Source organism: Solea senegalensis, linkage group LG5 (genome assembly GCF_019176455.1).
Source record: "Solea senegalensis isolate Sse05_10M linkage group LG5, IFAPA_SoseM_1, whole genome shotgun sequence".
Classification (NCBI taxonomy): domain Eukaryota; kingdom Metazoa; phylum Chordata; class Actinopteri; order Pleuronectiformes; family Soleidae; genus Solea; species Solea senegalensis.
In genome coordinates this window covers 24,787,862-24,814,765 of record NC_058025.1, presented here as the reverse complement: position 1 = coordinate 24,814,765, position 26,904 = coordinate 24,787,862, and the positions used below count along the sequence as shown (strand labels likewise).

General features: G+C 41.9%; 1 protein-coding gene across 2 annotated transcripts in view; it reads right to left on the bottom strand.

Moving 5' to 3' along the window:
* Positions 1-207: 207 nt before the first annotated feature.
* Positions 208-26,904, bottom strand: part of LOC122770204 (leucine-rich repeat transmembrane neuronal protein 4) — a 48,795-nt gene continuing 22,098 nt past the window's right edge. Inside the window, exon 3 of one of the 2 annotated variants that reach the window (XM_044027226.1) lies at positions 208-676. In XM_044027226.1, coding sequence (XP_043883161.1) covers positions 467-676 — 210 coding nt within the window. In that variant the 3' untranslated portion in view covers positions 208-466. The remainder of the gene's footprint in view (positions 677-26,904) is intronic. The other variant, XM_044027227.1, reaches the window with a different exon arrangement.

Here is a 26,904-nt window from a genome sequence, read left to right as displayed (position 1 = left end):
AAATCCTTCATTTGTTCTGCCACTCGTTTGCCGATCATGCTGCTTCCCCCGCTCCGTTTATAGCATTTTGCATTTGATTACTTCACCTGGCGCGACTGAGCGGTGCATGGATTAGGTCAAGTTGAGGGAATACGTTTAATAGGATTAACAAATCATTTAATTATTGTCCTTAATAGTCCTCGAGAGGCAGAGCAGAAGGGCGGCGGATGGGGAGTCATGCTTCTGTTCAGCCTCCGTCTTAATTGAGGACATTGAGGGTCAGGTAGGTCAGAGGCTCACTAATCAGTACCGATGTACCCCCTTTTATTTCCACTGACACGTGTTTTCGTTTTCATTACCCTGGTTTCCAGGATTAATTGTCTCCTTTGCTTCTGTTCCACTCCCAGTTCCCTTCCCACACAGCCGTGTGTTTCATTTTCAATAGGTCGTATAGACGTACAGTATTTTTGGACCCAGTGTGCACAGTTCACTGGTGGAGGGAGTTGGTCTGGGGGCAAGGCAGCACAGGCTCGGAGGGGAGGGCAGCTATTAGGCCTGGGCGGCACCCGGCCGGTGTGGGGCCTCCCAGTGCCTGAGTGTGAGGCTCCATGCCCACGTTGAGCTGCAGCGACAGGTTGTAATCCAGAACCGACCGCTCACACCTGTACAACGCCAGGGCACTCAGCTGCTGTGGAATCTAGACACAAGCACAAAGAAGGAGAAAGAGAAACCAGAAATGAGTCTCGCTAATCTGCCAACGCCTCAGTCTCACTATCAGCTCTCAGATTATTCGGAACGGGCTTGATTTAATTCATGCAGTCGCAGCACAGCTCTGTCATTGATGCAGCCTTGGCCAGTGACACGCCGCGCGCGCCCTGAGACTTGAAATCTGTGGCGGCTCTAACGCCGACTTTTCAACTGGAGTAATTTATATGCAAGTAGAAAGCCTTAAGCAAGAGTGCACACATATTTTCTGCCCTCTTCTAAATGGAGCCCTGACTCCATTTAGAAAGAGAGTGCTTATTACATTACAAGCACTTTGCTGATTCAAAGACCCCTCTTAGTTTTACGCGGTAGTGTGGTCAAAATAATGGCAATTAAACCGGCGTCAAGCTGCACCACAGCCCAACTGACGCAGGTACTGACATCCGTATGCAAATGTAGGAAACCACATGAAATAATAGAAACGTTCGTCACCGTCCATCATTTTTTGGCTGCTTTTTTAACATCACTATGTTTGAACATACCGTTTATACAGAGGCTATAGGAAAGTATAGCAATCTAGACTTTATTTCAGCACAACCTAGGCAAAAAATACAATTTTATAAACACACTGCAGCAAAAAGTACTAAAAATGTTTAAAATCCGATTGAATTTGTGAAATTTGGAAAATATATGCACAATTATTGCTACTTTATATATTTATATCCTCATATCTATAAACTATAAACCTGACCTATAAACACACAGCCCAGGATCTCCATATAAGGAGTTGTGTATTATTCCCATGCCAAATTACCATGGGTCAACAGGCTGTTGTAACAGGGGTTGTGTGCACATAATCTATTGTAAAACATGTCATCCTGGATTAATTTCTTGGATTATTTTTCATCTATATTTTGCTTAAAGCTAATTTGACTCTCATAAACCATTTGTTCTGCACTTGATTGAACTTCAGAATGTCCTAACAGCGAAATGAAGCGAGTAACGAGGTGGTCTGAATCCTGGACGTCTCTGTGCAGAGTTTCGGGGGGCCGAGGCCACAGTGTGGACTGCATGACCTCGGCCAATTATTGGAACAAAAATAAATATGTAAGTGGTGGAGTCAATAAAAAAAAGAAATAATTTGGTTGCTTGGCTGGTTGAAAATCTCTGACCTTTTCAGCACCAACACCTGGTCCTAATGAGGCAGAGCCTGCCAGCACTGGTAAAGAGTAGAGGTAAGATTTTAATTATGGGCTGCCCAGACCTGTGTGCATTCTTGTTTGTGTATCGTTGTGAGGACACTTTAGGTTCTGTCACCTCTTATGAAGTTAGGGTAAGAGTTAGGGTTAGTTGTGATGATTAAAGTTAGGTTAAGTCCTTTGCCTCCTCCGTTTAACTTCTCCACCGCCTGTTTATACAAATCCAAAAGTCATTACTCGTCACCTACGGCAGCTTAAATAAAATACTGTACACTCTCAGCCAACATGTTTATTCATATTGAGACACTTAAATAAACGATACTACAGAGTCGACTGCTTGCTTTTACTGGAGAGCAAGAAAATCAAGTCAGAAACACATATTTCTAGGTTGAGATCATCCCTCTGAAGCCAAATAACCCACTGGAGCTGAAATGGTCAGAACTTTCCTGAATGGTCTTTGCATATTAATATTTGGTCGTGACGATCACGGGGTGGAGAGCAAACCATTTGTTTAATCCGCATAGAAACGCATGAATAAAACATAGCCACGTGTAGGTATTTATTTACCCCCGGGATTACAATGTATTCTGTATTTGTTCCGTTGTTTGTTTTCTGTTCGAGCCTCAGCTCACCTCAGTCAAACACATTCCTGAGTTGATGTTTTCCCACACCGACTAAAAAGTTGGTCTAAGGTAGTGGTTCTCAAACTTTTCCTGTCGGGGCCTTTCCCGGGGCCCCCGTATGGAAGCACGTTTCCGCCAGAAAAAAAAAAAGAGAGATAAAACTTAAGAAAAAATAAATAAAAATCCTCTAAGTAAGTCGAAATAATGAGATAAAAAGTCTAAATGATGAGATAAAAAGTCTAAATGATGAGATAAAAAGTCATAATTATGAGATAAAAAGTCTAAATTATGAGATAAAAAGTCATAATTATGAGATAAAAAGTCATAATTATGAGATAAAAAGTCTAAATGATGAGATAAAAAGTCATAATTATGAGATAAAAAGTCGAAATTATGAGATAAAAAGTTATAATTATGAGATAAAAAGTCATAATTATGAGATAAAAAGTCGAAATTATAAGATAAAGTCGAAATTATGAGATAAAAAAGTCATAATTATGAGATAAAGTCGAAATTATGAGATAAAAGTCATAATTATGAGATTAAAAAGTCAAAATCATGAGATAAAAAATTGAAATTATGAGATAAAAATCTGTAATAATCTGTTATGCAAATAACATTTCTACTGCAGTAATACACATAACCCCAATATTGCTTTGTTAGAAAGCAATTTTCAAATAAAAATATGAAATGTGCAATTATAACTATAATAGTGTCCTTTTTTTAGACAATAAATTTGGATTTCATTTGGATAACAAAGAATACTTTACCAATATCAATAATTTGCTGTGCAAATAACATTTTTACTTTAGTAATACAAATAACCTCAATATTGCTTCATGAGAAAGCAATTTTCAAATAAAAATATGAAACGTGCAATTATAACTATAATAGAGTCATTTTTTTTAAACCAAAATCAATAATTTGCTGTGCAAATAACATTTTTTTTTGTTTTAGCAACACAAATGCTGTCCCCTGCCAATCTTTTGAGACACAAAAAATTGGTGGGGATTTTGGCCGTCGTGAATCCTTGATCCGTTCGGCTGACGTTGGCTTGTTGTTAGTTTTTCCAAAACATTGCACAGTTTTCTTTTTTGCCCCTATCAGAAACAGTAGACTTGGTTGTGGTACGTCACTAAAATTACCAAAAGCTGGTCTAAGGAGCAAAACTGTAATAAACAAATAATGAATTGTCTATTATTCAAATATATGAAGGCATATGTTTTTATTACACCTAATTGATGAAATGCTTTTATTTCTGTGAGCAGTGTTTTCCTCCACTCCAAATACAAAATACATCTGAGGCTTCAGGGCGAGAGCCACTGAAGGTCAATGAATGCGACTATTTTAACATAACATCCATGTTGTTCAGTTGGACAAGACAAACACTTCTAAAATGTCTCGGCGTCATTTGTGGAGGATATCGAGCAGCTGCTCTGGCTTAATGTTAATCACAGTATACAAAAACACCCACTAATGACCAAAATGACTCCGAAATAAAAGCTGTCAAAAGTGGTCGATCAGCTCAACATCTGTTAATAAGTGTGCTGAAATATCCGCGCTGCATTTCAGAGAGCGATTATATTGATTCATGTTCCAATGTGAAATCACAGGTCGATAAATCACGGCGTAGAAAATGAACCGCGTTCCTTTCACAGCGAGGAGCCTTATTTTTATTTTTTTTAACTGTAGCTATTTCTCACCTGCAAGGTAAAACTTAAAAAGCTGCATTTCCGAGGCAGTAAAAACTGGGTCTGTTTCATGTCTTGGCGTAGATTAAATGAAAAGAATAAAAATCTTTCTGGCGAACTAAGCAGAGTGTGCATTCAGGTTTAATCAGGAATATTGAGGAAATGCTGGCTGTTGTGCTCGCCGCTCTTAGAGATGTGAGTCATTGGCGGGTGTAGCTTGGACACCTGCCAACAGTGCTGCTCCAGGCCGAACGCCGCACACTGTCGGATTACGCCTGAGGCATGATCGCCATCTTTCCTCGACTTTAATGGCTCGGGAAGTCTTTTCCAATCTCGCTGTGCACTACACAACCGGACGGATGTGAAATGAATTCAAATCTCTTGATTACAATAGCTTTCTAAGAATAGCCTTGTTTTGTCTTGACAGGTCTAAGTTATTATTCAGTGAGTCAAGGGACACTGGCCAAGGTAGTAAAGTGAGTATCTGGCATCAACCCAGTCTTAACTGTTTAAACTGTACCTCAACCTATTTACCCCAAGGCGAAGAGAAGAGGAAAGACTCCGTGTTCCTGTTACCCATGGAAACAACACCACGATTCCATAATCTTCATTATACATTTATACTCATTTGTGCCTGAGGTTGCATCCACTTTCAATATTATAGTACGCTGCAGCTGCAAAACACAACGTTTCTCATCAAAAAACATGTGACGCAATTATCCTTTGACACAGAAAGTCGGGTTATCACTGATGAATGAATAAATAATTAAGTAAAAATCAAGTCAAAGCGCCCGGGGGTGTGCAAACCTCCACTAATACTGTCAATAAACCCGTCTATCTTGCAAAAATAAAGCTACAGTGTGTAATTATTGATGAAAACACCCACAAAGCTCTCATGTAAACATCTCAGAAGTGGATTTTATGGCTAATAATCAACCTGGAGATTGAACGGGACTTCTCACAAACTTGATTGTCCAATACTGAAAATGCATAGCTCCACCAAATCAAGCACAGAGCAAATCAAGCGTTCCCGAAACCACTGCTTGATTATGTGCCAATCACAGCTGCTGCTGTTTCCTTTATCACGCGGCTCCAAGTTTCCTGGACGCAGTCGAGACACAGCAGATACCGTAGTACTGCATCCACGACCGGTCTATAAATGTTAGCTCCTTGTTTATCCAAACCCACACACAAATAAACATAAAACATTTGAAAACATCATCTCCTTGGTGGGGCTAATGAGAGAAATATATAACACACCTAACAACCGCAGTGGGTAAAATCAATTAGAGTGAACTGGATGCTGAGACAGAAATGTGGTTTATATACACTTCTCTGCCCTCAGCAATACTTTTACTGAAAGCCTGGCCTCGGGTTATATAACAAATGATTGTCTACCATGGTGTTTAACACACACCAAGTCCTTTTGAGATGGTAACATATCACAGATCCACTTATTCCCCTCTCAGTGTGTGCAAACATTTGGATGTTTTTGAAACATCGTGCTTTAGATGAAATTTACCTGAGGGAACAAGCTCCCTCCAGTGCTAAGCTAAATGAATAAAATCAAAGTATTTCTTTAAAACAGAAACAGGACGGGACACCGGATGTAGCACACCAATATTTTCCAATATGTTAGAGGAACTCCACTTTTTTTTTTTTTTTATATATATAAAAGGCATAGTTGTTCAATAAAGCCCTCTTCTGACTCACTCTACAGCACTTAAGTGCACATGTTGAAGAGGACAATGATATAAACTCGCATGACAGAGCACACAGCGGTTAGCTATAGTTCCCGCGCTGTTAGCGTTGGATTGCACATAAAAACATTCACATAGGTGCCCCCCCCCTCCCCGAGTCACACGGCTCCAAATGTATGTCAAGTTGCGGTTAAATGATGCCCAACTAGGTGATAGGCAGCTGCAGCATGCCAGCATGCCTCAGACTGGCACAGGAGGCCCAGGCTCTCATTGGCATATCAACAACACTCTCCACCCCGCGCTGCTGCTCTCTGTCAGCTGGATAATTCACTCAGTGGTCAAACGCTGCAACGGGAGAGAGCACAGACAAGCCTCTATTATCATCATCGCTGTCTAAGCTGCATGGCAAGCGAGCGGCCCGCAAGACAGCCCGCGCCCCGGCGGCTGCTCGACGACACGCACGCTAAACTCGTAAGTGGTCGGCAAACGACATTAAGCGGCGCGCTCTGCTTTTTGTGAGTGCCATACGCGCTAAAAGTTCATATCTGTTTGTTGTTATTGTTGATGCAATAAATGTGCATGAAAAACTATGGTGGATTAATATTTAATAAAGCACACGATGGATAATGTTGACGGCCGACCGTCGCTCTCCTTACAGGGAGGCTCAAGATTTCATCAGCGAGCAAACTGAAAGTTCTCCATTGTCACGCGGCCTGTGCTAGAATTTCAGAAAGATCATCTTCCGCCGGCTTTAATATTCACCATGTAATTATATTTCTATTTGAAAAGCGGTTTGCATTCATCAAAATAACCATAATCCTTCAGATGTGGGGGATTTATCTTCTCCTAATGCTGTTCATCCCATTTTCTGCTCATCAGTGCTGGCAACGCATGCCGAGATTTACTGTTATTTACTGCGTGGACAATTTACAAGTTACTACACAGCCTCTTCCTGACGTATGTTGATATAAGAGGTAACCAAGGAATACAGATGCGTACGTTCATGCAACAGGATGCACATACTGTAAAAAAAAAAAAAAATACATAAATGTGCACTAAAAAGTTTGCTTCGTTCTGCCAGTGTATGGATTTTTTGCTCTAAACTCCCACACATTCATCAGTAATCGCACTCTCTCGCTCCATCTCACCCCGACATACTCATACACATCATGTACTTATACTACTTGTGATGGCATGATGTCACTCTCGGGGTCACGCTTGTTTATTTTGGTCTGTTGACTGCGTGGCAAACACGGCACAGCTTTTCATTTAAAGCTTCATCGGCAGTGAACGTGGCGCAGACGTGTGATGTGTGCCTTCGCACATCACAATAAGACTAAATATAAAATGGCTTTGATGTAATTCCACTAATCTTTCTAACCAGAAGAATGAATCTATATGGTATGGGCTTTTTTTTTTTTCATTCAGTCAGGGAACAAAAGTAATCCAGTTCAATACTGTGCCAGATGTTACACACGCATGTAATATGACATATACAGTGGGGGATTTTAGTATGGTCCATATGAGAGCTACAAGCCAATATTATCTGAAATATGTTTTAAATCTGGTTTACTGTGGAAAATGTAATAATGTCTGTCTGAGAAATCACTTTGCACATGATGTCGTAGTCTTCAAAAACAAGAATCCACAAGGACTGGATTTCCCCAGCTGGGACCTGATGTGTTGGTCCAGAGTCAGTGCCGACATTAATCAAAAGATGTATAACAAGTAAAAAATAAGTGATATATAATAGAAACTGATCCGGTGCTTCTGTTCAGCACTGGCATTCACTATATTCGCAAACACACAAGCGACTGAATCCATCCACGGTGGCTGTTCCCACTTTCCTCTGCAACAACTTTAAATAAACCACAACGGTTGGATTACGTAAAAAAGCAGAGATCTCAAGTGTTAATCTTCAAGTCTCAAGCAAGTCTGAAGTCAACTCGAGTCCCTGCTTTACATGAAGGAAGGTTTTATGAATATAGAAGATATTCATTCAGTCATTTTGACCGGCTCGAGTTTTATCTGCGACAGAAATACTGTATTACTCATACAATATGAGGACTGACTGAATTGTTCATAAAAACAAAAAAAGAGATATAAATAACGTCGATGAAAATAAAAATATATTCAACTACAGAACCTGAGGCCGACATTAAACCATGTGTCACTGTTTAAAGAGACAGGTTTCAGGTTAAGGGAGTTCAAATGTGATAAATCATCACAATTTCATATGTACAATTTATGATAATTGTGCACTTGATTTAAGTTGCGTTATGATGTCATAAACAAATAGCATTGTGGGATAGAGCATTGTGGTGAAAGTAGAGAAAACGCCCGAGGCGCACACGGTAACTGTTTCATTTTTTTTATGTAATTATTAATGAACCTTGAATGAGACAAGAGATTTACATTCGTTTTAAATGTTCTCCCATTGTGCTATGATAGTCAGAGAGTCAGAGATGTACACTTTGGCGATGGTGTCCAAAACGTGCGAAACATTCGATGAACATTGCTACGTCCCCGTACAGTCCAGGAGATGCGGGGAGCAACAATGTAAAAACAAAAACCACAGACAAACAGAACGTAACCGTAGAAAAACACCATTAACTTAAAGTTCCATTAACTGTGGAACGAGCGGAATGGGCGGACCCACAAAGCACACAGCGCACACGCCATGGCACGTAACACACATAAAGAAGACGTCACTGTTGAGTCAGTGTAGCTACACCATGGAAATGCATCTCAAATATTAGGCAAACACTTGTAAATATGTAACTATAGGAGCATAGCCTTTTATCAACGTAAGTCAAGCAAGTCTCAAGTCCTTCAATTTGCGACTTAAAGGAATACTTCACCGATTAGCATTTAGCTTTGTATTACGAGAATAGATGAAGTGTATTTGAAAAATTGTGCTTCCCAATCTCAGTTTCCTCTGAGTTGCCCGCCAGTGACACTTGGGGACGGGACCTCATTCCCGGGAATGTAAACAGTGTCCGCCATCTTTGCTAACAGTTACGCTAACAGGACCAAGTCACAACAAGTCATGTAACACGAGTCCCCCACCTCTAGTAAATAGTCAGTCGCTACAGTTCAACAAGAGTTAATAAAGTGTGTAAGTATTTGCTTCCTCCTGGATGTAATGGTAACGTTTGTCGTTTGCCGTAAGTTCACCTTAGTTTATAAGGGTTAGGGTTCTGGTCTGTTTTCGGACTGCACGCGTAAAGCCGGCGCACGCGGGAAGTGGGATCTCAGGTGCTCAGGTACAGAGTGGATGTGGCTGTCATTAAGCCTTCGTTCTTTTTCTGTAAGAAATCCTTTTCCCCCTCTTCTGAAACGACCCTGTCAAGGATGTTGGGCAGGGATCCATTCAAAGACTGACAGAGTGTGATGCTGGGATCATCTGTATGAAGTGAACTGCAGCGAGTTGAGAGCACAACGGTGTGTTGTGGAAGTCTCTCGACAGGTGGAGAGAACACAAATAAATGACCACTGATTTTACACAATTGCAATTTAGACATCCATACACTAATAGCATTTCCATAGTGAAAATGAGAATTACAGACATTCACTATTATGTTCTTTTGTTAGCACAAATGGTATTTCAATTAGTTTCTCATCACCTCTCTGAATCCCTACAAAGTATGCAATAAGTGGCTATTTTAGCATTTAATATCGAGGCCGCATGTGCAATGCATTTGTGGATATCAGCACTTGCATTGTTTACTGTCACATTTCTGAGGGGTATGATAAGTGAAATTGAATTTTTACTTGACACTAAATGACATGTGGATATTCATAATGACATTTTTACTGCTCACAATGCATTATGGGTATTGAAGGGGGAATCACGGATAATCTGGTGCGGCTTTTCATTATTGATATCCGGCATTTAAATTTTGACTAGCGCCGGCAAATGGGCTGTGGATATCTGAAATGAGAGTTTGGCCAGAGTTATATTGGATGTGGATTTAAAAGTTTAATAGACCCAAATAGCAAACGTCATTTCTTATTTGTTGTGTTATTTGGCAAGCGACATTGTGATTATCGGAAACATTCCTTTTGACTACGAAGAGCGGAATTACAGATACTCAGGCTACTGAATGTTATTATTTTTATTATTACATCTTGTACTTCTTGGGAATGTTTAATCTTTAGTTGTCATTGTTACAAATGGGAATACAGACGAAATGCTATTGTGGATATGTAATGGGTAAAGATAGGATGGCGTCAAACACTCTTGTAACTCATAAGTTTGTGGCCTAAGGAAGAAGGAGAGGAGTTTTACATCATGAAGATAATAACTTTTTATCTTTCTGTTTTTACATTAGTTGAAAAATGTCACTGCAGATTGAGAAAATGATGCAGTAATTATGCTTCCTTGGTCTCTTTAGCTTAAAGGAATACTTCACCGATTTAAATTAAGCTTTGTATTACTAGAATAAAGGTAGTATTTTTGAAGAATTCCCCTGATTTGATAATTATCTTCATTCTTTTCTTTGTTACGTTCCCACCAGTGACACTTAGTCCTGTTAGCCGAACTGTTAGCAAAGATGGCGGACACTGTTTACATTCAGGGGATGAGGTCCCGTTCCCGTGGGTCTAAAAAGTGCGGAATTAGCGTTGCAGTTTCAAGGCGGAAACTGTGGCTGGGAAGCATCATTTTTCAAAAACACTACCCCTATTCTAGTAATACAAAAGTAAATGTAAATCGGTAAAGTATTTCTTTTAATGTCAAAGGATACCAGTGAGGATACGGTGGCTACTTAAGGAGAAAGAGCCCAATTTTACAGCACGTACAGTGAAACTCAAACCCCACCTCCTTGCAGGCTGGGCACTTTCTGGACGTCAACTTCAACAAAGTTGACGTCCAATGAGTTTGTCAAACTTTGCGTGTTGGCTTGTGTTTATTTGCACTCTTTGTTTTTGACATGAACCAATGCCCTAACCCTTCAAAGTCTATAACACAACAGCCCCATGTTCACCACCTGCTCCCTGGGGAATATGCTTCTCCACTTCTCCACTGTTTTGCATTTTTTTGTATCATATGCATGCACCAGATTTTCTTTATATGCAGTGGTTTTGAGACTCACATAGCAGTTAACACCGTGGGTCCACTGCAGAGATCTATATTTGTGCCTGAACACCAGGAGAAATTGGGTGGGCAGTGAACAGTTTTAGAGGCTGTGACTGTGCACCCAATCAACAGTTACACAGAGTGCTGCTATTTCTATTTTTCCATTGGTAAACAATAACTTTTCTGTTTTTATCTACATACTACACCAACATATTGTTATGATTAGTATTGTTATTATTATTAATAACCGTTAGTGCTCAGATCGCTTTTTTATTAGTGATATAAAGTAGCAATAATTGTGCAGAAGTCACAAAATTGGACCGTTTTTCTTTTCTTTTTGTTCATAGAAAGTGAACTTTGAACTGTGCCGAATTCTAAATTTCACAAATTCAATCCGATTTTAAACATTTATGAGTACTTGCTGCTCAGGTGTGTTTATATACTGTAGTTGAAAATAAAAAAAAACATGTTTCATCAGGTTGCCTATAGGTTGTGCTGGAAAAAAAGGATATAAGACACTATATTGCCTCTGCATTTACTGTACTTTTTAACAGTAATGGAAGAAAATCAGCTGAAATGCTCTGTGTTGTAAGGGTTAATATTATAGAGCTTAGAGCAGGGGTTTCAGTGTGGGAATAAAAAAAACAACAGGTCAGAATGGGTGGGCTATATGAACTTCAAAATTATATCACAATGTACCATCATGATATGGCAATAATGACATTTATGGGATAGGGTCAAAATTATATATAGTTCACATAACAAAACATTTATCACGCAAAATTAATCTATAATTATTGAAAACAGAGAAAGTGGCAGGCCACATGAAATCGATTGACAGGCTGCATGTGGCCCACGAGCCGCAAGTTTGAGGAACAGCAGAATCTTGTGATCACCTGCAGAGGCATCACCGATAGTGATGCCTTTGTGCCAGAAGTATTACAGGAACAATGCAGAGCATTAGGCTTTCATAACCTACGAGTTTATTCCTCCTTCGGTTTGTGGCACTACTCGCACAGTATACTGGAAAAAAGCTGATTTACTGATGCTTAAAAGAACTCAGGTAATTCCTTTAATCCCGCCATGAAACCACCTCAGCACTCAGGACGGATGAGACAACATGAGAACCAGTTTGGCTACTGATGTATGACTGCTGAAGAATTACCGTGGTCACATTTTTGTGATAGAGAAGTGACCTCCTCTAACAGAGTCGGCTGAACTGCATTAATCCACCGGGTAAGAGATGGGAAGGAATCTATACATTCTGTATTTCAGGGGAGTTGACAGATCAGACACTGTGCTGAACCGTCTCTTTTATACATTTCACAGAGTAGGACCCAGGATGCTGTCGTGCCATTTCTCTATCCACCATGGTTCAGGCTTTTCACTCCTGTCCAGTTTCCATGGTGATAACTCCAAAGAATGGGCTGTATGTCTAACTCTTGACACTGTGGAAGATTGCACATGTGCGTGTGTGTGCGTGGGTGTGAGTGCGCCACGTGATGTTTTACGTGCTCCGTCATTATGTGTATACCCCTGCCCCTCCCCTTTAGTTTCTCCTCTGATATTAAATCTTTAAGGACACGCACACACACAAAAAATGAAAAATAAAAATACATCCAATCAGATTCATCTTCCCTCAAAAGGGGCCTGGAGGACAGACATCTGTTAAAGTGCTCAAGTCTCAAACAGCCGCCGAACTTGAACAGACTTGTCCAATATTGGTGTTGCTGAAAATGTGAGGTGACAAGAGGATGAACTGCGGCCAGCTGTCGGCCTCCTGTGATATTTCCGCCTGAAGAACGCGGTGCACTCGGAGGATCCAGCAGATATTACGGATCAAGGGCTTGGCAAAGCTTCATCAGCGGTGACGGCATGTGAATATTGTCCAAGGCTAATATACAAACGAAGCAAAATGGCACGTGCAGTGCCGTGATGTGGTAGTCGCTTCATGGAGCCAATGCGCTTTCTTGTCATTCTCTTCCCTGTCAAACAAAAAGGGGCTGATGTTGATGAAACTGTGTTGCCCCACTTTAGTTAGTCCCAAACTGTCATCTCCATGGAACTGAAGTGCAAGATTAATAGTCGGAGTTTTCGTTTGGTGTCACCGGCGGTGCTCGCGCTTCCCTGCAGACCCGGTGAACAGGGCGACACGTGAGGCTTTCTTACATGGGTGAATATGCTTCAGCGTTCACACTCGGGTTAAACCGTCTTCCCTCCCTTAACATGTGAGGTCACGCGACGGAGCAGAAAGACACAACCACAATCACTTATCAAATGTCGTATGCAAAGGGACATACATCTATATTTCTCATGTAGTAAAAACAAAATGTGTATGATCAACGTCTCAATTATCGTCATCATTTATCATACAGTACCAGTCGTGAATTGATGCCAGGTTATACAGTACGAAAGCTGCTTCAGCCTCCGGATCAATTAAGAGCCATGAATCACAACTTAGAGTTCAACCACAAATAGACATTTTATTTCTGTTAATGTCACCTGAACACTTAGCGCTGTCCCTCTTTGCGCCTTAAAAGCCTTTCACTTTCCACCTAAAAGCCTTTGTTGTGCAGCAGGCGGACGTCACTGCTTTAATTCTCGTTTCACAACTAACAGCTCAGACGTGGACACGTGTACGTGGTGCTTTAAAAAAAATAAAAACAAAACTGGGTATGAAGCTGCTGGTTGTACCTAAACGTCACTGTTTTAAGGAAACAGGACAAACATGACGTTAGAGAAGCATACACCAAATCCAGACATGCAGACAGGATCACTGCCACGAACCCTAGCGAACTACACACACTAAACAATTATGTACATTATCAGACGATCGTAATCAAGATCAAGATCATTTCAGAAGATTGACCCTCGTCCTATTACCTGTGACCCCTTTGTCCACTGCCATAAAAGACATGACCTTTTCAACGCTCACAGGTTAATTCAACATTTACAGTATTAATGACCTGAGCTTTTTGTCACAAACTTTTTTTAACCATGAATATAATGTTTATTATTACTATTACGTGTCTTCTCTCATATTGCTATTGTGTATGCGTATGTAATAAGCCCATTTTCCACTGTGGTGCCAGCTCGACTCGACTCGGCACGGCACGGCACAGCGCGGTTTAGGTTGGTTCTCTAGGGTGACCGTCAGGGGCAAACGCACCGCAACGACCCAAAACACATGCAGGAGGAGAAACGAGCTGCATATTCACAAACGCTGCGGATTCAAAAACACAAACGAAATCACACGCAGAAGCGAAAACGCAAAATATGCAGGACAGAAAACACACACAAACCCCAAAACACTAGCAAGTCCCAAAATACCTGCAAGTCCCAAAACATCGGCAAGTCCTGCTGGTGTTTTGAGACTTGCCGTTGTTTTGGGACTTGGTGGTGTTTTGGGACTTGCAGGTGTTTTGGGACTTGCCGGTGTTTTGGGACTTGCCGGCGTTTTGGGACTTGCCGGCGTTTTGGGACTTGCCATGTGAATATGCAGCTCATTTCTCCTCCTACATGTGTTTTGAGTCGTTGCAGTGCGTTTGCCCCTGTCGGCCACCGTAGTTTCCCACTACAAAATAGTTCCTCCTCAATGTGGGCGCAACGACCCAAAACACATGCAGGAGGAAAAACAAGCTGCATATTCACAAAGCTACGGATTCAAAAACACAAACGAAATCACACGCAGAAGCGAAAACGCACGCAAACCCCAAAATATGCAGGACAGAAAACACACACAAACCCCAAAACACCATCAAGTCCCACTACAAAATAGTTCCTCCTCAAAGTGGGCGGAGTCATCTCTGCACGGTAGACTTGTAGTCAAGACCGCCAAAACCGAGACCAAGACAATACCAAGACCAAGTTGAGAGCAGAAAAAAAAAACAGACTAGTGTTGAAGTTACACCATAACATGTATAAATTGAAGAACAGCAGCATACTGGGTTTCAGCCGCAGTTTACATTCAATACATATTAACTATGACAGCTGTTACTGCACTATTAGAGGCTTGAGATTCTGTTGAGGTCTGACATGACTGGTCCAAACTTACTTATGTATATATATATATAAATACTTCATTTGTAGATGAAATTGTAACATCAAATTGAAGATACACAACTATGAACTTGAAATTGCACCACGTCCCATTGTAGTAGCCAAATTCGCTTGCAACCTCACCAGAGCAGGTACTAAAAAAAGCACCAGGTACCAAGTACTATGCTAGTGGAAACACAAAATAACCGTGCTGTGCCGAGGCGAGGCAATTCGAGCCGATGGAAACACTCCATTATATATGCTCCCATGCCTGTGGTGGAATATAAAGTCAATATGGAAATTTGGAGAGAGACAAAAAAAACTAATTTGAAAAACCGAAAGAAAGGATGGAGGATTCAGGTTTTGAATACAAAGTCAGAATTTGCAAACAATGCCTCTTTGGGAAAGTTGCTGTATTGTTTTGAAAAGGCTGCAGGACAGAGGCGATCTTAAGAATGACCAATCACTGTGTGCTGCTGCCTTATCACTGTCAAGCCCTGTGGTCATTTTAGCATTTTTTAGAATATTATTCTCTTCGCCCGAGAGTGAAGCTGAGCACATCGTGCAAACAGGTCATGTTTTATTGACAGTTTGTTCTTCTGTGTACATACACACCGCCACATTTGAGCACCGAAGCACCGCCGCTGCATGTTGCGTCTTGTTATGCGTCGTGGTATTTGTTGCATCTCTGGATCCAGAGCCTGTTTCCATTAATGTGCCTTCTCTCTCTTGCATGTGCTCGGTTCAGGCGCACGTCTTCCACCTTATTGGCATTCAGGTGCTCACGTGTCAATCAAATAGCGACATCTTCTTTTTTTTTTTTTTCCGTGCACTGTTAACGTAGATGCTATGGTATCCTCTGTGGTTGCTGCTATTTTCAGCCTTTCTTCACTGCTGGTACTAACTGCAGAGTATTTATTACCAACAAACTGCTGGCAACATAAAATGCATCATTCCCTGTATGCCAGAAGATGTCTTATGGGAAAGACCTCACAGACAGTGGGTGTTTAAAACGGGGACATAACTGTCTTCCTGTCGTGACAACACTTTGAATCACTGCTGTGCAACAATATGTCAGCCAATAATTTGGAGTACAGCAAAACATGTTTTTTTATACAAAAAGTGTGACAGATATTTTTTTTTATTTTTTTACTTAAAAGAGTAATTGTGCTGCCGAGGATGTGGGAGTTATATTAAATGTGCAGTTCTGCGAAATGAGCTTTTCCATCAGGATGTTGCCAACAGGTAGACAAACACAGTTCCAATCACAGGGAACAGAAGCCGGGAGAACAGCGAGTGTGTTCACCGCTGAGAAATCTCTCCCCCCAGCCCCGTCTGCTTCACTTCTCTAGCCTCTCCGTCTCCCTCCATTTCTTTTCTTCCTCTGTCTAACTAGCACTTCTGCGGCCACATCAGCGTGATGGTCCACTTTATTAAGATGAATGGATCCCATCCGGCGTGACGTCTGCCTTCATTCCGCCGCCGGAACACTCCCCCATGTGTGCAGTAGACTTTAAGGTGCTCAGCTGTCTGACAACATCTCCCTGGAGGTCACCTTGGGGATGTAAGTTCACAGTCCCAGTGCAGACGTTCTGTTGTCCTGACAAAACTGCTGCAGCATGACTCAGTTATATGCTGTCTGTCTGCTGAACATGGTGCAATATACACCCAGCACAATGTTTCGGTAATAAATCACATAAGTATAATGGAAAAAAAGTAGAGAAGATGAAGGGAACGGGAGTGTGTGTGTTTTGGAGCGAGACCACAAACCCTTCTCCAAATCAAGCGAGGATTGAAGATAGTAATTGTAACTGATTACAAGATGTAATGGTTCGGCGTGATTATTTACTGATGATCACGGCGGGGAATAAACGGCGAAGCGGATTAAGGGGCCGACTATTAATCTGCAACGCTGGGCAATCACTTTAATTGGGGAACTTCCACTGCTGCTCAGGTTTGACTTTCAGCCGTGTTCTGCGGGGCGAGGGGAGGGCTGGCGGGATGTGTCCGTTAAATCGTCAAAGTCAACGCTGCGTTGATCATTTTGTCCGGATTAAAATCAGATCGGAGTCCAGAGAAGAATATCATATTATCACCCAGATGACGGATGAGCAAAAGTTGGCGGCTATAGTTGCATTTCGAACCTAACGAGAGAGAAAAAGAGACGTGTGACTTGGTTTCAGACCAAAATAGAATAACAGTACGTTTTATTGTACCGGAGCAACATTTAAACTCACTCCAAATGTTGCTAACCACAACATAATGAGGCACTAATATGTTTTTGTTGTGTTTACAGCTTGTTGTTCCATTCCCAAGTGGTCAAAAATATTCCATTTGTGCTGCGATATAAAAAAAAAACAATGTCCTTGAGTTAACTGTTCATTCACTTCCTCGATTGATGAAACATAATTGAGGCGCGGTGGGAATGTCCCACGCTCGCCCCTCCCCCTTCGCTCTGTTGTAATGATAACAGCGATTTGGACTCCTGTAACTTCTTTAAGACTTAAAGTCTGACATTGTTAACTTCTTTTTTTTTTTTTTAAACGCCGCATCTCCCTCGTGTGAGGATCTGAGAGGAGCAAAAATGTTTTCATTTTTCATCCACTGATATTGCTGCGCGGCGCGTAATGAGCATTAAAGTCTCACAGGGCTGCCAGTGTGGCTATAGACTTCAGGGCTTTTTAGCGTGATGAAAACTGGCACAACAGAGCACTTTCATTAGCCAGTGTCTAAATTCTATGTGCATTCTCTATTAATTACAGGATTGTTGTAAAGATCATGGAGTGGGGAGGAAGTGAAGAGCATAAGCAGCTCTTTATCGTATCTATGCATAACAATGAGGCGCTCTCTTTTAAACAGCAGTTAAAACTAAAATATTTGAAACAACAAACGAGAGCAGGCCAAATTATAATAAAAGGACGGGGATGGACGTCCATTTTTCCCACTTTCAAACTCAGGGCTCCTTCTCTTCCACTCTCGTTACCAACTGTCACACACAGCTGACATTAGTATTCTGATAAAGCCTCCTTCAAGCAGTGTTCGGTGCCAGCCACTTAATTTGTCGTTTATTGCTCCATGACAACTGAAGTAATTGAACCTCTTGCCCATGGATGAGATCTGCCAGCCTTGTGGCCATTTCCTCTCATTCCGGGAGAGATGGAGCAACAGGACCTTAGTGCAAATCAGGGCACAGATCTCCTTTTATTGGGCAATGAGATGGTGCAGCATGCAGGCCACAGGGGCCCGTGAGATGTTTATTACACGCCTCGGAGTCAGAACCCCCCCAACAAACGCGAACTGAACTCCAGATCAAAGAGGAAATGACAGAGTTTTAGCAGATATTAAAATGAAGGAGCAATAACTAATAAATGTTTTTGCTGGAGTAAATCATTCGAGGAAATCTTATAACAGACGATGGAGCCACCGACCGGTATGAGTTGAAGTGATAATCGAAAACATTATCCACCAGGATATGAATGGGATTGGGTTTTGGATTAAGATAAAGCGTAAAGGTTAATCCTTGATGCCGTTTACAGTGTGTTATATTAGTTATTGGTGACCAGCACACAAAAAAAACCTGGTGTAGAATAGGGATGCGGCGAAATGAAAATTGTTGGCCGAAAAGCCGAGAGAAATGATCATGCCAAATCTGTACCGTTGTTTTTCGGAATCAAATTTCAAAGAACGAATCAATGAATAAGAATCCATGAAAAATATTTAGGAGGATCTCATCGAGCATATCAGACAATGAGGGTGCAACGCAGCCCGGATCAGCTTTACCCCAACGTGCGTCATCACAACGACTTGTTTGCGGTGGCTGAATTTTGGGTGCATGTCTACTACCGGATAATGACAAATATTGACACAGCATGAATTAAGGAGCCTATTGATTTTTGGAACGGCTGACCTTTGTTGAGTCCCGGTCCGGGCCTTTCTATGTAGATTTGGCCTGCTCTCCCTGTGTGTGAGTGTTAATTGAACACTCTAAATTGCCTATAGATGTGAGTGTGTGAGTTCATCTCTATATGTTGGACTGACGGACTGATATTCCGTCGCCTTCTCGACACACTGCTGACAGATGCACACTCCCTCTCCCCTCTGAAGAGTTCACCGTTGTCTTCGTTTGTGTTGTCATGCGTCCTGAGCGCGCAAATTATCGCTGAAGAAGGGTTAACATCGAAGACAGCAGATGGAAAGCAAATGCATTAAGAGTGGATTTAAATCTAATTGACTAAATTACTTGCGGGAGGTGGTTTGAGACTCATTACAGACAGAATATTTCACTCTTCCACTCACCAGTTTAAGTTCATGTCAAATTAAAATTTCCATTTCATGCCAGTTATTGTCTTTGTTTTGTTTGACTACATGCAGTCGCGCACAGGCGGCGCATCAGACCTCGTCAATAAAAAAAAAAAAAACAGTGAATAGAAAACCTGAGATTACTGTGAACCAGATTCTGTCGTCGGCAGAATCACCACACAAATGATTCTCGATTTTTGAGTCTCATTTCCAGGTTGTATTAGAATCAAGGTTCTCTGTTCTGAAACACATTCTGTGCATTTCTCTCTTAGAGGATGATTTGGCAGTATCTGGATATAAAGTAATATAAGTTATGAACATGTTATATGTATATATAAACATGTGCTATGATGCAATTGAGGAAAATACTTTTTTATCATTAAATTCAAATCAATTGCATATGATTTTGATACATTCCCAAACATTACAGCTCTTTGTTTAATATATTCATTTACAAAATTAGAATTCAAGTCAAATCTACGGTGGTCAACGCACTGCAACGGCCCAACAAACAAGCAGGAGGAGAAACAAGGTGCATGTTCACAAACGCTGCGGATTCAAAAAACACACACAGAAGCAAAAACACACACAAACCCCAAAATACGCAGGACAGAAAACGCCAGCAAGTGCCAAAACATTTGCGTTTGCCCCTCTCGGCCAACAGAAACGACAATGGAAGTGTACTCAAAAACAGAAGTGCTCGGGTCTGTGGGTGCGCTTGTTTTCGTGCAGCTCTACGACCAGCTTTTACAATGGCGTTTTGGGACTTGCTGGCGTTTTGCCAGCATTTTGGGACGTGCCAGTGCTTTGGGACTTGCCAGCATTTTGGGACGTGCCAGTGTTTTGGGACTTGCCGACATATTGGGACTTGCCGACATATTGGGACTTGCCGGCATATTGGGACGGACTTGTCGGCGGTTTGGGGCGGGGCCGTTTGGGCGCGCTGGTGTTTTGGGCGGCCGGGCGTTTTGGGACTTTTGCGCTTTGGCGACCTGTGACTTGCTGGCGTTTTGGGACCTGCCGGTGTTTTGAGACTTGCCGGTGTTTTGAGACTTGCCAGTGTTTTGGGACTTGCCAGCATTTTGGGACGTGCCAGTGTTTTGGGACTTGCCGACATATTGGGACTTGCCGGCATATTGGGACTTGTCTGTGTTTTGGGACGTGCCGGTGTTTTGGGACTTGCCGGTGTTTTGGGACTTGCTGGTGTTTTGGGGTTTGTGTGTGTTTTCTGTCCTGCATATTTTGGGGTTTGCGTGCGTTTCCGCTTCTGCGTGTGATTTCGTTTCGTGAATATGCAGCTCGTTTCTCCTCCTGCATGTGTTGTGGGTCGTTGCAGTGCGTCGGCCACCGTACAAATCTGATGCTAAACTTCAACCAAATATTTCATAAAAGACCAGATAATCCTATCTTTTACTACGTTACACGCACATAACAACTTTTTGACACTGTGGATATAAATTCTGACTCACTGATAAATATGATAAAAACAGAAAAAATGCCTCAGCTCCTTTGCCCAACATTGCAAAAAACTTTGCAAAACCTCTCTAACTAACAACAACATTTATATTACAATTCCCCCAATGACACAGACTGCATCAGAGCCAAAGAAATAGCCAAACAAAAAAAATGCTATTGACACAGTTTTGTGTCAGCTCAGCGAGCAAGCTTTCCAGTTAATAGAATATCAAAATAAAACAGAATTTCATAGCATCCATCATCCACTTTCTGATTTTTGTAATGTCTTAAGTGCTTCAGCCAAGTGATTTGGAGTCGAGATAAAGATTAAACAAAAACGCTTTGTGGGAGAACGAAACAAGTCTAACAAGAGTTTGTTTTTACGAGTGTTTTAAAGGATGTCTGCAGCATCTGTTGCTGATGCTGAGACAGCGGCCTGTCCACCAAAGGGACACGTATTCACAGATGCTTAATAGTACAACCAAGTGTTGGCTGTACCGGGCTTGTGTTTCCATCCATACACCAAAATGCTGCATGAACGCCTGACTTTGGTTCATCTGTGCAGGAAAAGAGACACTTTACACATTAGGGCTATCACTTTTTCAAGTTTGAACAAATATTGCGCGTTATTCCTTTGACTGTATTCAGATATTCTATTATTATTATTCATTATACACTTAGAATTAGTCGCGCGAGGTTGTTCACTCATTGGGCTGCAGGAACGTGATGCGTCTTCTGCTGCTTCACTCGAGTGGAGCTAACAGCCGAAATAAGAGGTGAGTCAGAGTCAGTTTGTTCTTGACTCTCTCATCTGCGATGTAAAACCCACAATACTTCCACACTCCACTTATCAGGCGCTTTGGTGTGGTGATTGCTCAGGGGGATGGTTCAGTGCTCGCTTGTGTCCTTCATTTTCGCTGCAAAACTTTAGATTAAGAAGTTAACCCCTCCCATGGTTCTGAGCATCACAGAGCATTACATCACTATTTTATTTTTTCTCCTGTTGGATTCAAAGTTAATCTGAGTCAAGCTGCACTCATCCTCTGCCGTACCACACAGAAATTACCTCAGATGGTGTCATAGGCTTCTCGGTTATATGTTTTGAACTCCGTCCCCGTCCCCAGTCAGCCTTACTTTAAATGCTAACGCGCAGTGGGGAGAAGTTTAATTTCCCAAAGCAGATGTTTCGATCAGTGGCGCTATTAGCACATATGTGAGAGAACAAATCATGTATATCGCTTTAGGATGCATCATTAGAGATATCAGCAATGCGTTTTTCCCTTCAAGCCATCGAGTCATCAGATATCCATCAAGAGAGTAGATCCCTCCAAGACCCCATCATTTCCCCCAGTTAACCGTTACTTTCATTCGCCCTGTGTGCAAAACCAAAAGGTGGATGGTGGCATTAGAGGAAAGGTCATGAGAGTCACTAAAAAACAATATTTTGGACGATAAAAAAGTGTCTTTAGCAACAGCTTTTGAGTGCGAGACTGAAAAGGACAAAGCTCCCACTGCTGGAGGAATCGTGACATAAATCATTGAAGCTGTTTTGGGCAGAGACTATTGAATGTGTGGAGGCGGTCGTTAAAAAAATGATGCTCAACACATCACGCGGGGGAAAATTCTTCTGAATGCTTTGAATTATGGAGCAAAGTACGCACAGCGAATGACAGCACGAGAACTTATTATGAACAGCTGGAAAAATCCTACTCTTCCAGATGTAATGATAATAAAAAAATAACAAGAAGAGGAAGATGTTTGTAAGAAAGTGGGATGTGGTTGGCAGCAAATACGATTGAATAAACTGTGGGTATAGAAATACTACATAATAATAATAGTACATATTATTTGTAAGTGCCTTTCTAACACTCAAGGTCGCTTTACGTGTTAAATAATACATCAAACAAAAGATGAAATAGAAAGGACAAGATCAACACAGTTGATGGAGGTAAAACTAGGACGGCACGCAGTAACGATAGGGCCCTCACGTCCCCATGCAAGCAAGTTCACCCATTTACGTAGGATTCAAATCGCCAAACTGGACGCCAGGAGGGAGGGCACTTCCTGTTTCATGGCGACTGGTTGTAATTCGCCTGTTTTTTGAATCCGCAAAACCTTTCGACAACTTTTTTGCCGTTGATGTGTCTCGTACAAATTTCTGTGATTCAAAATGGCAGACTTCCTGTTGAGTTGAGGCCATGATTATGCTAAACTTTTTTGTTCGTCTTGGTCTATGACATCTTCTCACCAAGTTTCAGGAAATTCGGTTAAACGCAATGTATGCTGAAGTTAAGAGGGCACTTCCTGTTTTCGACAGCTTTTTTGCCTTTGATGTGTCTCGTTACAAGTTGCCGTGTTGTTTTAGTCGGTGCGACAAACGCGCTCGGACAAGTTCGCTCATTTATGTAGGGTGCAAAATCGCCAAAATGGACGCCAAAATTAAAAAAGGCTGACTTCCTGTTGAGTTGAGGCCACGGTTATGCTCAACTTTTTGTTCGTCTTGGTCTATGACATCTTCCCACCAAGTTTCGGGAAATTCGGTGAAACTCAACGTATGCCGAAGTTAAGAGGGCACTTCCTGTTTCGTGGCGAATGGTCGTAATTCGCCAAAACGCTGAGAGCTGCCGTGGCCACGCCGTGTTTTGAATCCGCAAAACCTTTCGACAACTTTTTTGCCTTTGATGTGTCTCGTTACAAGTTGCCGTGTTTTTAGTCGGTATGACTATGTGCTAATTTAAGTAGGGCGCAAAATCGCCAAAATGGAACGGCAAAATTCAAAATGGCCGACTTCCCGTTGAGTTGAGGCCACGGTTATGCTCAACTTTTTGTTCGTCTTGGTCTGTGACATCTTCCCACCAAGTTTCGGGAAATTCGGTGAAACTCAACGTATGCCGGTTAAGAGGGCGCTTCCTGTTTCGTGGCGAATGGTCGAAATTCGCCAAAACGCTGAGAGCTGCCGTGGCCACGCCGTGTTTTGAATCCGCAAAACCTTTCGACAACTATTTTGCCTTTGATGTGTCTCGTTACAAGTTGCCGTGTTTTTAGTCGGTATGACTTAAGACTAATTTAAGTAGGGCGCAAAATGGAACGGCAAAATTCAAAATGGCCGACTTCCCGTTGAGTTGAGGCCATGGTTTTGCTCGACTTTTTTGTTCATCTTGGTCTATGACATCTTCCCACCAAGTTTCAGGAAATTCTTGGAACTCAATTTTGCCTCTGTTTTCACCTTATGGGAGAGCTTTAGAGCCCTTGAGCAATGCACGGGTCTGGGAACTATGCACATTTTCACCAGATCTGACCTCCATGCAAAGTTTCAAGCGTTTTTATGCACATTAACTCCTTCAAAAATGACTTAAAAGCCATAGATCAGTTTTATATTGAGCTTCTATAGACCAGCCATGAATGCTAACAGGGAGGCAGTAATGTGGAGATATGATAGTGAAAAAATACACTGCAGCAGTGTTCCATTCACTAAAATCTAAACCTGAACACAGTGGTTATACAACTCGACTCCCTCCCACTGAAAAGATAAATAGCGATACATGTGAACAAGCTTCTTTGAAAAGAACAAAACGCTCAAACACAAACGGATTCCCCTTCTTCATCGATTACTATATCATCAAGTATGAGCCACGTCAGTCATCAAGGACTCGTGTGAAACATGTCCCGCATTCTTGTCATCTTTCTACTCTCAAAAAAAAAAACATTCAAACTTCAATGCTCAGCTCTGGCACAGATCTCAGGCTTTAGTCACTCGGCGTATCGCTGCATCCTTGATATCAGTCACTTCAGAAAGACTAATTAGCTCCGTGTTCTTGGCTACAGCGTCGTCAGTACAACGCGGGCGAACCGACTCATCTTTTCTCATGTCACGGGATCCCAGACTGAACCTTGTCCCACGTCAAAATCACTCAGCGCTCACTCGAGTCGTAACAGCATCACAACGGCGGAGATGTGCGGAGGCAAGGCTAATTCCATTTGATGCCGCATTTGTCAAAGCAAGATAATTATCTTTGTTTGGGGTCGACGGTGAAACATTTTTGTGTCAGCGGCGTAATTTCCAGCAGCAGCGCAGTCACCAGGGCACGAGGTGGAGCTCGTTATCTTAGACACATGAAAGTTGTGTCAACACTCATTTGATTTTTCTCTCCCTCAGTGCTGGTGTGTGTCTGAGCATAAATACTGGTCCTGTTTAGTCGCGATTTCCCTCGTTTGTTTATTGATTTTCAGCAATTTTGAGCAAACACGCGAGCATGTCACATAAAAAGATAAAAGAAAAAGAACTCGAAACAAAGGACTTAAAAAGAGAGAGGAACATACATCCATTGGTGGTAAAAAAAAAACAGATGTACACAATTCATCATTTAGTTACAAAGACCAGCTGTTCCCAAACTGAGGAACATTGCGGCCCAATTTAATTTCGGAAAATTGTCTGCAGCGCACCATTTCCTGGAGGGGGTTTCAGTTGGTCTGTGTCACACTTGACAGCAAACAGCTGATCATTGTGCCTGACTCTATGAAACACATGTCCAATAAATAAGACATGTGTTTTTCTTCATGACCTTAATAACCTTGGTGCCAATTTACTTTAAGTATCAGTGTACTGTATATAAACGTCCCATATTTCCATGTAAAAAAATCGCATTTTAAAGAAAGAATTGAAATATGTTTCCTATTAAATTTCCCATTAAATTGTTTTTATTATTATTATTACTAGTGCTGTAAGTTAAGCGTGTTATTAGCGGCGCGAGAAACATTAACGTTCTTTTTGGCCTAGCAAACACCGCACCGGATCTAGCTAGACCGGAAACAAAACAACAGTTACACTGCTAGCCGGCTAACGTTGCGTTTTGAGCGGATGGCGAGCGATGTGCGCTTCTCTACGTATCCAACGCGGCCTGGATCGCTTGTCATCCAAGTAATGAAGTACGCAGTGTTACCAACCGAGCTGGCAGACCCCCGCACCATAGTAAGGAGACCACCGAAGACCGCTAGCTCCTTTAGCTCGGATTAGCCCGTTACGGAAACAACACATTAAACCACGGTACTCCGTCTGCGTTGGAGAATATTGTCTCAATAAAAAAAAAAAACATTTGCACAAAGCAAGCAGTTCCACTTTTCTATGTTGATAAGAGCATTAAAATGAGAAAAAAATAACGGGACAAAAAGAAATCGAGGGACATTTGAATAGATAAACATGTGCGATTTAACTATGTTTGACAGCACTAGTTATTACGACCTCGTGCAGCCCAACTTCAGCACCGGCGTTATCATGTAAAAGATGAGCTTAGTGTGTGTAAGGTGCACCGCCAGGGACTTGTCTCTGAGAGGGAGTAAGTGTGGACAGCTATTTGTCTCCCTCAATACACTTCAAGCCGCTGCCTCCGCTCGGCTGTCATTTCTCCGTGTTCTCCGTTTCCTGTTAGTGGGACGATATACAAACATGTGGGGGCTGAGACTGTATCCTTAGCTCGCCTGTTCTGTGCAGACCAACTGGGACACGAGTTCTCACTTGTTTACAACAAGACAACAACACCGCCAGCTGTGTGTGAAGGCTAACGTGTTTTTTTTTTTTCCCATTTGCTTTCCCTTCTATTTATTTTTTAAAAAACCTAGCGGGGTCTGCATGGGTGTGATTTCACTTTCTTGACCAAAATGTGGACACCGCGGGAGCTGATGGACACTACTGCTAGTCATCTTGCCTCATTAGACAGAGCAAACATTTCAGTTCAGTATCTACACAGCGAGCGCGACGAAAGCCTGGTTACAAGGATTCTGTGCATGATTTAAATGAATATAATGCTCATAAATTCAGTCACATGTGTACATGTTGTGCTGTTTTGCCCATATTATCTTCACACTTGTTGTCAAAAGTACATTTCTGTCCTTTTTTACCGTCCAACGAGGCAGCTCGGCTCTCCGAAGGTGCGGTTTGGAACGGCACAGCTTGACCTGACTTGGCACCGCCGGCGCGGTTGTGTGGGCTGCATATGTAAATCACGTGGCTGTTTACATCACCTATGTAAATAGTGTGACTCGATACCCGGGGAGACACGGCGTAGCGCGCCAATTAATTCCACAAAGGAAAAAATTAATTCAACGCAGCAAACAAAGAGCAAACAATGGAGGACATCC